General features: G+C 42.1%; 1 protein-coding gene across 2 annotated transcripts; it reads right to left on the bottom strand.

Moving 5' to 3' along the window:
* Positions 1–844: 844 nt before the first annotated feature.
* TBX19 (T-box transcription factor 19) lies at positions 845–13,994 on the bottom strand. Of its 2 annotated transcripts, none has more exons than XM_064702466.1 (8): positions 13,783–13,994; positions 7,973–8,237; positions 5,938–6,072; positions 5,118–5,179; positions 4,010–4,071; positions 3,181–3,369; positions 2,052–2,184; positions 845–1,210 (listed from the first exon to the last, which is right to left on the bottom strand). In XM_064702466.1, exons 1-8 carry the CDS (start codon positions 13,977–13,979, stop codon positions 958–960), a joined length of 1,296 nt encoding a protein of 431 aa, XP_064558536.1. In that variant the 5' UTR covers positions 13,980–13,994; the 3' UTR covers positions 845–957. The 2 variants fall into 2 exon arrangements, with proteins under 2 accessions (XP_064558536.1, XP_064558527.1); XM_064702457.1 differs by having other exon boundaries at positions 3,181–3,297; positions 13,783–13,979.
* Between the last annotated feature and the right edge of the window lie 1,819 nt (positions 13,995–15,813).

Raw genomic sequence — 15,813 nt, 5'->3', positions numbered from 1 at the left:
TGAAGACATGAAATACCATGCCCGAGAGCTTACACCCAGTAACTGGACAAGGAATATGAAATTCCTCTTCTGTCAACTTACTTCTGGCAGAGCTGCTTTAAATAGCTCAGAGGTTGTTAGGTGAGAAAGACTGGATGTGTGTATACACCTTGGAAAGGCACTGAGGAGATACTACACCACGTATTCATAGTTTATTTGTACTGTATAGCTAAAGCAAAGTAGAAATGCAAGCTGAACATTTTTTCTATAATTCTTTTCCCTCCATCCTTTCAAATATAGCACATATTTGAAACACTGGAGCTTTCCATTTCCAAGACTGTAACATCAGACTCTAAACGCTAAACTAGCTGCCCTTCACCCTGCTGCTACAATGTGGTCACTTGAGCAGTTTGAGGGTGCCCACTGTCCCCACGGCATACACACAGCAAACAGCAGCTGGAGAAGGGAAGGGGACGAGACTGCAATATGCAGGTGGCATTAGGATGACAGACTAATTTCATCCCCTGAGGGGTTTAGTTTCAGGTATTGTGAAAACCTCTATGTAAGAGATTCAGAAAGCCTTTAAAACAGTGCTGTCCCTTCAAATGACCAGTTGCAAACTTGCTCACAATTTTCCCTGGACTTGGCTGTTAGTTACAGAGGGAACTTCTAAAATGACATGCGGGTATCCAGCTGCCATGTCTGCTTCACTCAGTCTCATATGTCTGATCATTTTTAACATGATATAGAAGCAAAGCTAACTAAAAAGATTCTTTCTGGACTTTATCCTGAATGATGCATAAAATTGCAGTAACAAGCTGATTTGTATAATATTTCCTGCCTTTGAATTTTGGCTTAGCTGGCACACAAAAGGTACATTATGGGAAGTGATGAAGTCCTTTTCCTGCATACATTTCTGCACTGCACTCCTAAGGGATCATTTGCCATTTGTGTCAGTCTTGGTTGGCTGAGCTTCCCTCAGGAGCTGCCTGTCCATTGAAAGAAGTGTGGGGATGTCCATGCAGAGTCACTCAGTCTGGTGAGAGTGCCTTCCCCTTGTGCCTCCATGCTGCCAGACACCATTCCCTGCAGAGGGATTTGCACTGATGATGCAGCAGGTAAGGGGATATTACCCCTTAAAAACACACTTGGAGGGTTGCTGTTCACCTCGCTTCCTGGGTTGGCAGCATTTACAGCACTGTTGCTCACTGTCCACAGGCAAGGGTAGTGGCTGGAAAAAAAGCAGCACAGATTGAATGACTTATTTCAAAGCATTTAGCCTGCATAAGACTTGGCATAGTAAAGTCAATTGCACTATCTGTTCAAAGGCAGCTATTCAAATCAGGTTACCAAGCTAGATTAGCCTCAAAGATCTTAAGTGAAAAATCACCAGTAGCCATCACCTGGTGACCCTGGAGGGAGGCATGGGGAGCAATGTACAAGTATATGTGAGATTTCAAAGTGTAAGGATTTTTTATGGACCTCTGTGACTTCTTCCCATCTTAGGAGCAGAGTCAGAAGAGTTTCTGGAGAGGGAGGTCACAAACTCTCAGGACACTGCCCAGCTACTAGGGTATAAACACTGAGAAGAAAATCTACTCAATCAGATAACGCTGCATTTGAAATTGCAGCTGATTTTCCTGACACCTAAGTTAGAGAAGAAATTATTGCATTCTTTTGGGGAAAATAAGGAAAAAGATTTGATAATTAATTGATTCTCTAGATCTAAATTCCATTTACTACTAGAATAGGATCCTCATTTCATGTAGGATAATAGTGAGAAATACAGGAAGAAGAATAATTTGGTTTTAAAATGCTCACAGATTGTAGGGTCCAGAATTCTTTGTAGGTATTCCAAGATCCTGGTTTTCAGCAATGCTGGGGAAAAATGAAGCTCCCATAGAGCAGAAAGAAAGCTTGTCAGAAAGATTTGCCCAGGAATCTTGAATTGGGCACTTAGGACACATTTCAAATCCTGGACACTGATTAAAGTTTGGAACAAAGGGCAAATCACCAAGACAGTCCTATCAGCCTCAGTGCCCCTCATACCAGCAATTTTCCTGTAGCCTTACCTGGGTCCAGGGCTGGCACCTCCCTTTGTGTGTGGCATTGAGATCAAATTAGTCTGTGAAGAGGATGGCAAAGTCCAGCTATCGTGTCCTGAGAATACCTGAACATTATTGCTGGAGCTGTCCAATAAGTTAACTTTGGGGAGGGAAAAAAAGCAACAAACAAATCCTCAGTGACATTGCAGACAATGTCTTAAGACAGCAAAAAATGGACAGGCTTAAGGCAGCAATCTGATCATGATTGCCCAACCACAGGTAATAGGACAGAAATCCCAACCACAGGTAAAAAGGCAAAATTCCCATGTTTGTTTAGAGAGTAGCAAGGTGCCATTGCAATCCCAGGTGTGATACATGAGAAGGCCCAGCATGACAGACATAGGATTTGCATTTCTGCAAGTCTGACTAATATTTTTTCATAATTGACATATATCAGATAATGTTTTGATACAGATTTCCTTATAATTTGAGCTAAAATACTTAATAAAATTTTATAAATACTGCCGCATTCCTGGAAATTTTCAAGGCCAGGTTGAATGGATCTTTGGGCAACCTGGTCTAGTGGAAGGTGCCCTTACCCATGGCAGGGAGGTTGGAACAGGATGATTTTTGGGATCCCTTTCAAGCCAAACCCTTCCATGAGAAATATTTCCATTAAACAGGAATTCTTGCTAAATTATAATTAGCAAGCAGATTACTTTATCCCTACTCTGCTTTCTAACCACTTGTTCTGACTGAAGTACAATCAGTTTCTGGATTTGCACCCAGATCTAGAAAGGGAAAGGGACTCAGAGGAGGTTCTGAATATACCAAAATGCCTTCGCCCCAATTCAGCTCCTACCTGAGAGCTGCTTTGACTTGAGAACTCAACTGTGTCATGGCAGGGCATCGAAAGAAGACCTGCAATGCTCTTTTTGTATAACTGGAAGCTGTAGTGAAAGCAAGACCATACACTCTGGTTTATCACTAAGAGTGCACCCAGTTCCCGGTCCCTCTTGTTTGGCTGCCTGAAGGGTTCTGTGCAAAGAATCACTACGCCCTTTACTGGCCTGAGCTTAGCCTTGCTCCAGGGTTTGTGCTGACCTACGCCACAGGGCAGGCAGGCAGACGCAGCAGAGCCGTGCTCCAGGAGTACCTGAGGGGGAGTGATTCCTCTGCATGTAGGAGGGTGGGTATGGAGCAGCCCGATGGCCTCGCAGGGCCGAGAGTCTCTCGCAGCTGTGGGGAGCCTGTGGAGCGGGCAGAGGCAAAGCTCCACCATACTGGTAATTAGAGCTTCCCGAGGCACACATTGGCTCTGGGTTGGAAATCAACCAGCCACCCACTTGGATGGAAAAGAGAGAACAAAACTATTAGTATTGCTCCATTCAAGTGCTACAGTACAACTCAGAAATAACCAGCCTGGAGAATTAGCTGTGCCTAAGAAATACCAAGCAGATGCTAAGATACTGATTTGTGAAACAACTGACAAAAAAATAGCAACCCTCCACTCCCCTCCCAACCCACCAACACTGAAAACAAGTCCTGAAAGCAACCAGAAAATGTCACAAACATTCAAGAACAAATGAAAGAAAAACTATCAGTAAAGCAAATGCAGCTTCTGCCTCTCCTCATTTTTTACCTGTTTACCCATGAAAGATAAGTTTATAAGTGATAAAAACATTCACAAATACAAAAAAAAGGGGTAAGAAAATCCTAAAAATGTCATATATCATCTTGATTCTAGATTACTTTTAATATTGAAAAACTGGAATTTATGGGAAATCATCCCTCTGCAGGACCTCTCACATTATTTCCTACTGTGAGGTCTCTTCAATCTTCTTGGTTTTTTTTAAAGGGTCCCTCTCTATGAACATAATTCAGGACATAGTAAGTGACCAGCATGAACCAGTTAAGCAAGGCCCAGGTTCCCAGCACCCATCATATCTCACAAAATTTGCAGTTGACATAAATAAAAACCTTACGGTGAGAATATGTCATATGTTGACCTTCAGAGACTGTCTCTGGAGCATCCTTAGAATGGTTTCTGAAAAGCAAAATACTTAGAGGTAAGTGTTCTCACTGAAAAATTACAAAAGTTATAACCAGAACTATTCATTAAAAATTGGAGAATGAGTGAAAAAGGAGGGAAATCCCGCTTCTTCAACCTTGCTAGGCAGCAGTAGACCTTCCTACATTCTGCCATAAAGGAAGCTGGAGCTTTTGTTTGATGACATAAACAAAAATGTTCCTAATTTTTTGCCATATTTGGGAACTGAATATGGAATTCTAAATCTGCCTGTGAGCACCATTCCTGCTTGCAGGCAAGCTGAAGGCAGCATTCCCCCTTGCCCAGCTGGAAACCCTCATACTGAGACACAGCAACTTCTTGAGTGGTGAGAGGAATGAAAGGAAATACAGATTCTCCTGCAGACACATGGGACACTTCACATGTCAGAAGATAAAGCAGGTCCAAACCAAATTAATTAGAAACTATGGGCTGGAATGCATCATTTGGATGCCACTGTGCATTAACGTGGGTGATGCAAGGAAAATTTTGCAAGACAAACTACAATTAATTTCTGATGGAAGCATATCTGACATCTTACCTTTAATAAACCCATCATAAATTATCACACAGATAATTTATATATTTTATATAAATTATAATTTATAACAACAGCAGTGTAGTTACATTACAGTTACACTGTAATTTCACTTCAACTATGCTTTTGGACACTTGGAGTTAACATTTTTTCTCCCTGACCTATCAAATTACAGGATTCACTGAAGTGCAAGTACACTGTAATGGACATATGTAGGGTATAACACTACTGGGGAAGCTCACACCATCTCATTTCAGGCTTTCTATGTAGACAGACATAACTGCCAGGATCCCCAAGAGCACATTCACCCATTTCAGCACCTATTGTAATAATTATATAGTCTCCCGGATAATACCATTACAGGGACTCTGGATTTAGCAGAAACAAGATTCAGTTATGTAATTTATCTTTCATGTGGTAATGTCATGGTTTTAACCATATCAGCAGCAAAAAGCCACTGGATCAAAACAACCAAAGATGAACTTACCTTTCCTTTGCATCCAGGAAGGCTTTGGCAAAGGGATTATACTTGATTTTGAGAGCTGTTATCTTGAGTTTACAGAAAACAAGGCATGTTAGTGAAGGCAATTTGAAATAGAAACTTGACAAAACATCTTCCAGAGTAATCTGAGGGGAACTGTCTGGGTTAGCCTAAAATATATCCCCACACCTGATGTTTCCCAGGCTGGGTAGGAGACAGCTTTGCTGTGCACTGATCAGTGCCACAGGCAAAACACCAGCTGGGGCAGCCTGGCATGAGCTTGTCTGGTAAATGTGGTGGAATGGTGGACCCTTTCAAGAGGGTTTACACACTCTTGAATTCCTATCAAGTATGAATAAAATCTGCAGCAACATTAGCTAAGGGATGTGGCACAGGAGTTAGCAATTCTTACAGTCCAAAGTATCCCTCAAGGGCAGAAATTTTCCCATGCAGTATTGTGTTGTTCTGCAGTTGTATGTATTATAAGGACATGGAGAGATAGGGTTATCATTATGACTATCGGTTATGGCTGGAGAAAGATATTTTAGGTTGTTTGGCATTTATTTCCAGTAAAGGATTGAGATGCCAGGACAGATAGACCAGTCTGAAATAGCTGTGGCAGGATATTAAGCTAAACCTGGCTTATTACTGAAGCCAGACACTAGATTAGTCAACGTTCTACTGCAGAGAAAAGACAGAGTATTAGAGTGGATGGAGTATTACACTGCATGGGACTGTTGGGGAAACAAGAAAAAGGCATGCTGGTCTTATAATTAATTAGCTTCTAACAGATGTCCTCAGTGGTGCACAGTGTGGCACTGCCTACCTCTTCATTCTGGTAGGCAGTCACCGCTATGAACTGCGTCTCAGGGAAGGAGCAGTTCATCACCATCCGGTGGGGGCCTCCTACACGAACAATGTGCACCTGGGGCTCGTATTTGTGCAGGGAGTTCAACATTATCTGCAGGAAACAAAACAGAGAGACAGCCCCCAGTGTCACTCTGGCACCTCTCAGCCAACCTCTGGCTCTGTGACAAGGCAGCCGTTGCTGCTGAACCTCCCCAGCCAGCAACTCCTAAAGCAGAAGGGCAGGTGCCTACCTGCCCTGCAATAACTACAGGCCGAACAGAATGAGACTTCACTGGACTGCATTTAAGGCTTTGGATGCAGCAGCAGCAGCAGTGAGTATTTGTGTTAGCAGCTATGGCCCTCAAACCACTGGGCTCCCACTGCACTAGAGGCTGCTGAAACAGCTCAGGGGCACTCCCAATCCTGCTTCTGCTGTCTGGAAGACCAGAATCACCATCACAGAAAAGGTGCCAGCAGGAAGCTGAGGCAGTCACCCAGTCTTCTCTCTGGGCAAGATGAAGTGTATCAAAACAGGCCTTGGCAGGTCATCTAACCTGGCACTAAAAGGTGTGAATAGCATTGATTCCAGGAAGTCCTTTAATTGGCTCTAGTGCAAGAACAAGATTATTTTTTTAAATTTGTACTTTTCAAAGTGATGTGTACATACATACATATATATATATATACATATATATATACATATATATATACATATATATATACATATATATACATATATATATATATATAAGAAAAAACACAGCTATTAGCATAAAGCACAGATAGTCACCAATTACTTTCTAAACCATCAGAGAAGGGGTAGCTGAAGCACAGAGTGGGGACATGGTTTACTTTAATACTGTGGTCATGATTTCAAAAGAAAGCAAAGGAAGTTTCAGTCAATTATTGTTTAGTAACTTTTGTTTGGGTTCTGTTTCTCATACGGTTTTCCTCTCCTGCTTTCTATTATTTTCCTCTCCTTCATATATATACAGAGTGTTCTCCTGTTTTTTCCCCAGGGACTCTTTGACCCCCCAGGTTTCCTGTAGCTTTTTTCCCCCCATGCATATTTTTCTGAGGCTTTTGACTTTTCTGAAATCCTGGACACACGACAAGCATTTGCAAATTCAGATCCTGTCCTATGCTCTACAGTAATTCTTGTGTGCTGGTTCCATATATGACTAAGGAAAAGTCAGATCATCTTCCTGTTCTCCAACCAGTAAAACCTGAGATAATTTCCTACCTCATTAGAGCACTAAGCTTACAGAGGTACCTCATAAACCTAATGGAAATAATAGATTGAGAGCATATAACATTTACATTAAAGAAGTTGATTCTGGGCTGACAAGTATCATCCACCGTAGGCGTTTTGTACCAAACAAACAAGCGAACAAAAGGTCTTGTGCAACATTTTGCCTTTAGATGCATCATCAAAAATAAAATATGAAACAAAACTAATTTTCCTGTTTGCATTTTTAAGCAGTTCAAAGAGAAAGTCACTTATTTCTGGTACATGTGGTTTCTTTCCAAAGGCCAAAGCTGATTTAATAGAATATTGATAATTATCATGATGCAGAAGCAGACACAGTAATTATTTCATTTAGGAGCAGCCTTTTATTCTGCCATCTGACTCCTGCCAACATTCCACTTACACCAAACAACATTGGGGAGCACAACAAAAACCTAATACCCATGGCCATTTTTCCCCCCTTTCTCTGAAGTCCTATGTAAAAATCCACAGCACACGAGACCAACTCTGAAAAGACCCCTGACGATTAAGTAAACCACAGCACTCTGTCTCCCTTAACATCAAGAAGTCCATTAGAATCTGAAAGTGCCAATTAAGGCCTGTTTATCCCTGTTTACATTTGGCCTCCAGAGAATAATTGGCATCTGTGGGTGAAGAGGCCTGTAAGGGCTTCTATAATTACATAAATGGATCCTTGATATTTCTTGATTGGTAGGTGCTTGCAATTGAAGCCAAGAGGTGGTGTGGAAACATCAGGCCATACCTGCCCACTCCCATTGAGCTTGTTGGTAAGTTTGACTTTGCTGAAGGAAATGGCAGCTTTCATCCAATGAGCCCCAAAGTTGGGAGAGTCTGGGTGGATGTAGACACAGCTGTGGTTCGGTGGCTCTGGTTTCCCAGCTGGCACCCATTCTCCATTGACATACTTCCAGCGGTGGCCATCAGTCGGAGCAAAATCCAGCAGGAAGGAATACATGGCATTTGGATCCAAGCCTGACACACTGATCTTCAAAACAGGGAACATCCGCCTGGCCAGGGAAACAAAAAAGGGTGACACCACTGGAAACTACTGTCGAAAGACTCTCCTCAGTATGTTTGTTTCCAGATGCTCACTGACTAGCTCAGTATAAAAAAACCCGTCCTCCCTTCCTTCAATCTACCCTTGCCATCAGACCTTGTACTTGGCAGTTTCTCCAGTAATTTGGTCCCATACTTCCATATTCCCTGACCTCAGCAGCTTCACCATGTCCTATTGCTTTTAGTTTCATCTTACACACAAGCTCTTAACTTCTACCCAGCCTTCCATTATTGTCTCGTGTGTTTAAAATTGAAATCCTGCCTTTGTTTAGTTTTGGGAAAATACTCCTTTTGTGCCACCTTTTCTCAATCCCCTTTTATTATTATTTCTTTATTTTGTAAAGGAGATTTGCAGGAGCTCACAGCTTGACTTTCAGTGGTTTTCTAAGCTGTCCCAGTGCTTGTGATCGATCTCACACAACTCTGGATTGGCACCTGAAAGTCTGCAGCAATAGAGCTAGTAGGGCTCCAACACTTGGAGGAACTGGGAATAATGTGTAGACATCAGAACAGGTGTATCCCAGAAAAGGTATCCTTTTCATTAAGCTTCTTAGCTTGTCAAAGAATACAGGTAATTGCTATTACGTATCACCTCCTACATTCCTCTTCCATGAGTAACCGGCCTCCCTGCCCCAGACATCTCCAGACCAACCTCACCTGGCAACTGCCTGTTTCTGCATGCCACGTTTTTATGGACCATAAATTCCAATGAAAGCCAATGAATCTCTAGGTTCCTTTTCTCTATGGGTATAAAGAGAGGAATGGCCTGAGGTCCATAGCTATGGGGCTAAGGTAAGGTAGCTCTCGAGGCTTAGGTAGCCATATAAGACATCCAAAATATGTAAGAAGGGAGCTGAAACTCCAGGCTGTCTTAAAGGACACTGGAAATCTCTGCCCCTGCAGTCATACTATCTAGTGACACACAAATGCAAATTGCTAACAATCATGACATCCCACTCACCTTTCTGGATACCTTGATATAGTTTTTGCTGCATGCATTCAGCACCTTCTGCTGACAGGAAAAGACAGAATTGGAGAAATTTGAGATTTTTTGTCTAATATTAATACTTGCTGATACCATGTCAGTGCAGTATTGAAGAAGATATCATAGAATGGTTTGGGTTGGAAGGGACCTTAAAGATCATCTTGTCCCAGTCCCTGGATTGGTGTCCCCAACACCTTCCACTAGACCAGGTTGCTCTGAGCCTCATTCAATCTGGCCTTGAGCCATCTCCAGGGATGAGGCATCCACAGCTTCTTGGGGCAGCCCTTTCCAGTGCCTCACCACCCCTTGTATCACTGCCTGTCCTTATTAAAAGTCCCTCTACAGCTCTCTTGCAGCCCCCTTTAGGTACTGGGAGGCTGCTATAAGGTCTCTCTCCTCTCCAGGCTGAACAACCTCGGCTACCTAAGCTTTTCCTCATAGGAGAGGTTCTTTCCTCCAGACTTGCTCCAAGAGGTCCATGTCCTTCCTGTACTGGAGACCTCAGAGCAGGATGCAGCACCCCAGGTGGGTTCTTACAAGAGTGAAACAGAGGGTGAGAATCCCCTCCCTTGCCCTGCTGGCCATGATGCTTTAGATGCAGCCCAGGATTCGTTTGGCCTTCTGGGCTGTTAGTACACATTGCTGGGTCATGTTGTGCTTCTGGTCCACCAACACTCCTGAGTCCTTGTCCTCAGGGCTGCTCTGAACCGATTCTCCACCCAGCCTACATTTCAATGCAGAACCACAAAGTTCACTTCATGGAGTTTGTGCAGGCCATGCTCTCAAGCCTGTCCAGATCCCTGTGGGTGACAACCCTTCCCTCCACATGTCAACCAGAGCACGCAGCTAGGCACTGCTGGCAAGCTTGCTAAGGGTGTGCCCCTGTCACCAACAAAGGTAATGAAAAACTTTAGTCCCAGTACTGACCCCTGAGGAACGGCACTCCTCACTGGTCTCCAAGGTACTATGAACCACAACCTTCCTAATTAAATAGAAGCCTAGTCAAGGATTTACACACTACGCCTGTCTTTCTGACCAGGATGTACCAGCTATCAAACTGGGATGTGATAAAAAGTATGGATACATTTCTCCTTCCAACGCTTAGATCTCCCCCAGTCAATGTTCAAAGGAACATATTTAGATACATAGCTGAAATTGAATTAGGGGAGAAAATAAATCCACATGAAAATTTAATTTCACTAGATTATGCAGAGCTGTTTGTGTTACATGCAGATTGTTAATTCCTCTGCCCACAATGCAGGCAGGCTGCTCTGCCTTTTTATTTGAGAGGCTCAAGTTTATCCCCAAAGGACCTATAGACCAATCCAGAAGAGAGTACTGTTACCATCCATTTTAACCTCCTGTAGCACTAAGATTAGTGGGAACTACTTCCCTGTAGTTCCCTGCCTCACTTGGACCAGCATGTTTTGACTGTACAGACTCTAACAATGGAAAACTTACCGCCTAACATGTTCTGCAGATTAAGTGGCTTTACTGTTAAAATCTGTCTTTTAGCATGGCAAATTGTGATTTCTCCAAATTTGTTTCAGTCAGAGTGTTTGTTTCAATGATCAGGTAGGTGCACAAGTGACCTCCATTTCTGCAATAGCCAAGCACTTCAGCTTCTTCAATTTATTTAGAGCAAATCTGCTGCAATTTCTCCACAGTACAGACCTTGAGTGGGAAGATGTTTGATATCAGACTTGGATGTGCAGTAACCAGTAAAGTTGCTTTAGCATTCAAACCTGGAAAGGGCTTCTTTTCCTTGTTTTCCCCCACTCATGGCTGCCTGCACTCATCCCCTATGGATTCTCCCCATACGCAGAGGGGAATAGTGGCATCTACCTGTCTCCAGGCAATAACAGGGATTGCAAACTCTCAGGATACTGCCCAGCTAGTATGGTATAAACACTGAGAGAGGAAACCTATTGAGTCAGATAACGCTGTATTTAATATTGAAGTGTCGATTTAATACAATAGATCTGAGTAAAACAGAAGATGGTTTCCCACTGTATCAGCTGTACCCATTGAGATGCATTTTGTGATATAGCGCATGTTTCAATTTTAATGATATCTATCCTGTTCAGAATATATCTATTTCCCCTAGGCATATCACTAGGGCAGGTGATTATTATAATGAAGTATGATGCAGCCATAGAGGCATATCTGTATATTAACACTGAAGTTGGTTCATCTTACTGTGACATTTTGGGACCCTCGGTACCAATTAGAGATGACTCAGAGCAGATAGAATTGTGCATGCTAGAATTTGACACTTGAGGATCACTAATCAATTAGACTTTCATTCTCTGGTACACTCCCATATTGAGTTTCTGTTTAATTTCGGAGCTTTGCTGACAATGTGTCTGTCCACACCAACTGTTTTCATTTTCACACACAAAAGTTCAGGCTGACTCTTCTCTTTCATTGTAGAACACAGTTTTCAAAAGCATTCATCTACCCTTCAGCAAGAATGGTTTAGTTGTACTGATTTAGCAGCAGCAGAATAAGATCAATATTTTTTCTACTGAGAATCTCTCTGGAGAAAATCACTGAAGAATCCTGAACCTGAGAAAAACTCAGCAATCACAGGCAATTGTCTCAAGTTGGTATCCATTTGAATAGCATGGTTCAGAGTTCTTTGCTACAGGCCACAGTCTGTATTTTCTTTGTTTTAGTGTGATGCTGTGTTTTTGGATGAAAAATACTTTCAGAAATGCAGAGATCCTTTTTCATAGTCTCTGCTACAGTAACTATGTTAAAAGGATTAATGCAAATGACAGTGTGACTTACTTTTGTAATTTTTAATTTTGCTGTAGTTTGATCATAAAGAATTCAATTGCTGCTCTCACTGACATTTCTAGAGATGTCACTGACTATAGGAAAAGTAGAATCAGGCTGATAAGGAGTGTATAAGTTAAAATTAAAAAATCAGGCAGCTTACACAATGAAATAAAAAGTACTCAGGCATATTCAGATAACAAAATATTCCCTTACCAACTTTATAAAAATATTTTATCTACACACTCACCCTGACATTTCAGAAAGAACTAGTATCACTGTGAAGTCATAATTTTCATTAGCTGCAAGGAAAGAAACTGAAAAAACCCTGTTGGTAACGTGTGACTCTTTGTACCAATTTAATTAATCGGAAACAAACCCATCTTACCTCATTTTTAGTCACTTACACTGTTAAGGAGACAGTTTAAGCTACTGTACACCAAGTGAAAGTCCACTTAGAAGCCATCTGTAACCTAACAGCTGTTTTCAAAGCAATTTAAATGAAGTAAAATCAGCTTCACAGTATAAAAAGAATCTCAGCAGCAGATGTCTATCAGTATAGGTTATTAGGAGGAATCAGAATGGCAATAGTGCCCTTACACCAAGAGCTGGTCCTTTGAGATAGTAACTTCTCTCTGCAGAATCACCTTGCTGAGTCAACAGACAAGATTTTTCATTTTTACTGCTTTCACCTATGTCCCTCATCAAGTTACAGTCAACAGTAATTTCTTCCACAAATTCTGCTAAGTCAAAGTCTGCAAAATTACACCACATGAGTAAATCATTCTCTCCATTTTTTAATTCCTCTCTCCTAGGTGGATCTCCTGAGAGATCTCATAAAACATGTGCATGTTGAGGGAACAGCTGGGGTGGGGGGGGGCAGCAAAAGGCTGGCGAGGATAAAATAATAAAAACCTTAGTACCACTGTGCAAATCTAATTCTGATAGCTGCTTGTCTGTTATGGGCTGGACTCTGCTGTCAGCCCAGTTCAGAGCAGAACCTCTGTGGAGAGCTTTCTTCAAGCTAGTGCCTGTTTCAAAATTAGCATCCTTCTCACCAGATTTTTTACTCTTTTCCTGTGCCTTTCTGTGTTCCCCAAATAGTAAGACATGTGATCTATTTATACCACAATGCTTTGTCCTTCTAAAACAGTGTATATTAAACAATATTCCACACTTGTTTCTAAGGGCACCAGCAACAACTCTGGGACCATGCAATTCAGACTGCACATACATATAGAGCACATAGGGCAGTTTTATTGCATCCACTCTGGTACAGACTGCTTGTATAAGCTGTTAATACTCAAGGCCAGAGGGATGAGAACTGCAGCTGGGTCTAACAACACCAATCAGCTTCTGTGCAGTAATTTGAAGCCTACAGGTGAGGACTTGCTAATATAGACTGATGATTATTAGCATAAAAAGTCATTACAAAGGTTTTGAGAGATATTCCCTTGGAAAAGTTTCCTTTTTCTGCAATCACAAGTTAACCTATATATTTTTCCAGCATGCTTCATAGGAAGAATGGTTTGGCAGTGACCAAAAAGAAGCAGGGTCACCCCATCTTGTTCATACAGTGGTTTTAGGAGACTGCAAGGCTGCAGTCCCCTATAAACTCTGGTGTGCTCATTGCAGTTCTGTCGAGTCTTCACACACAGTTTATTATTGTAGAGCTTAACCCCCCTGGCTGTCACCTCCACTGAGCCCGCAGTGCTGAGCAGATCACTTACCTGCCATTCTTGGTCACGATCATCTCATTAGTGACTTCCCTGAATCTCTGCCATAGCGTCGCATCCTCCAAGACAACCTGGAGCTGTTTCTCCGTGGGGTCGCCTTTGTCTCTTCCAGCCCGGAGTTCACTCTCCACTACGCTGAGGAGCCTGGAGACAGTGCAGTCGCTGGGCTTTTTGCAGCCCAGGTCTGCCATGATGGCTTTTCTGCCAGAAACTTCAGGTAGCTGCTGAAAAGACAAAAATAATAAGCTAAATAAAAAAAGAAGTCAGTTCATTGGGTACCGCCCGACAAACATGCTCTTCTCACTCTTTTGCCACTGCCTAGCTATTTCCCCTGGAAGTCCCAATGGGCAGTGACACCACTGTGTGGAGGTTTACGCACACGCTCTACACTAAAAAGAGGACTATCTCCTAATTACCTGTTAGACAGTCAGGTGGGTGGCTGGCTGATGACTCAATTGGCTGCCTTGAAAGAAGAGTCCTTCATCCAAATTAGCATGCTTTTATCTTTTTTCAACCTGAAGTGGGTCTAATTGTTCTGCTTGAGAACCAGGTTTCCATTAATGAAAATTGTTTCATTTCCAGACTGAAACAATGCATGGAAATTGCATTCACGCTGGTGCGGACTCTAACTGAAGGAGCTGGGAAGAGTCAAGATAGTTACACAGAGAAGGTTGTCTTGAAATATTTTCACCATGAATGTTGCATAAATGCATTAACCTCATTCTTCTACATTCCTAAATCAAAATATAATAGTAAGACACCTTGAAGCGCTGAGTTTTCAGTGCACAAGGAGAAGGCAGCATCCCTACCCTCAACTGTTGATGGATATTGTGTCCATCCCTTGGTCCCACTGTCATTCACAAAAGCCCTCCTGCACCTTACAGGTGGCTGAACACCCCTCTGGCTGCATTTCCAGGGCCAGACTGCACACTTCTGGGGCTGGTACAAGCTTAACTGTCTGAGGCCTGGCACTGCTGACCAGCTTAAGGTCCATCTCATGCAAAAGCTCCCTCAGCATCCCAAAAAGTCATTCTGTCTCACCTCATCCTGAGATATTCTCTGACAAGTCTGATCCAACAGCACAAGGAGTGTCCTTGTACCTCCACAAAAACCCACGATTTTACTGAGGACTCCAACATTTCAGCATTCAAGGAGACAAGATATGTGGGCTCAGTCCCCTGCTGGAGGGTTAAGTGGAAGCCCCACAAATAACAGTGACCTGTAAACACTGGGCTTTGGTATACAACAAATACTGGAGTACCTAACTGCTTGAGATACATGTACCTCTGATAATGTCTTTTAAATTTCTGGTCTGTTGGACATGACATAGTCAGGGACTTGATTATGAAAACAGTCCTAGAGGTCATTTTTGAGAAATACATTTTTTCTCTCCTTATTGAGAACTGCGTTTTTTCAATTCAATAGTCCCTGTGGAATTTCTGTGCTTCTGTCTCTTAGAAAGACAAAATGACTTGGTGGATCACTGTTGGGATTTTTACAGACAAAAAAGAGCATGGCAGGCTTTATAAAACAGATTTTAAGTTAAATCCATCATTTGACAAGATTAACCGATCTTGCTTTTAAAAAATGAGAGGCACCATCCATCTAAACAACAATGGCCAGAGCTTGAAGGCACCTTATTTGGCACCCTTCCAATCCAAATCATTCTGTGATTCTATGCTTTCAAACTTCACACTCTAACGCCTCTTTCCCTCTTCTTTTTTTTAATTGTCAACTCATAACCAAAGTACCTAGATTATTTTATAAGTAAACTCAGGTGAGTTACATTAGCAGCTGTCAGATAGCAACTTCTAGTTGATAAACAGCCTACTTTCACTGCTGAACAACTAAAGAATGTACTTCAAAATCTATAGGCTATTTAGGTACTTTGAAGGGTACCACTTTGCATTTGTAAATATAATTACATCTCAGGTATGCTGGTGTAAATGGAATATGTTTATGTTTGGGTTCCCTTTTCCAAATACTCAAAGAGGAGAGAGAAGTTACTACTGTAATTTTTCCGTG

This window comes from Zonotrichia leucophrys, chromosome 1 (genome assembly GCF_028769735.1).
Source record: "Zonotrichia leucophrys gambelii isolate GWCS_2022_RI chromosome 1, RI_Zleu_2.0, whole genome shotgun sequence".
NCBI lineage: Eukaryota > Metazoa > Chordata > Aves > Passeriformes > Passerellidae > Zonotrichia > Zonotrichia leucophrys.
Note: the sequence above shows the minus strand (reverse complement) of the source record. Positions and strands in the feature narration are given on the sequence as shown.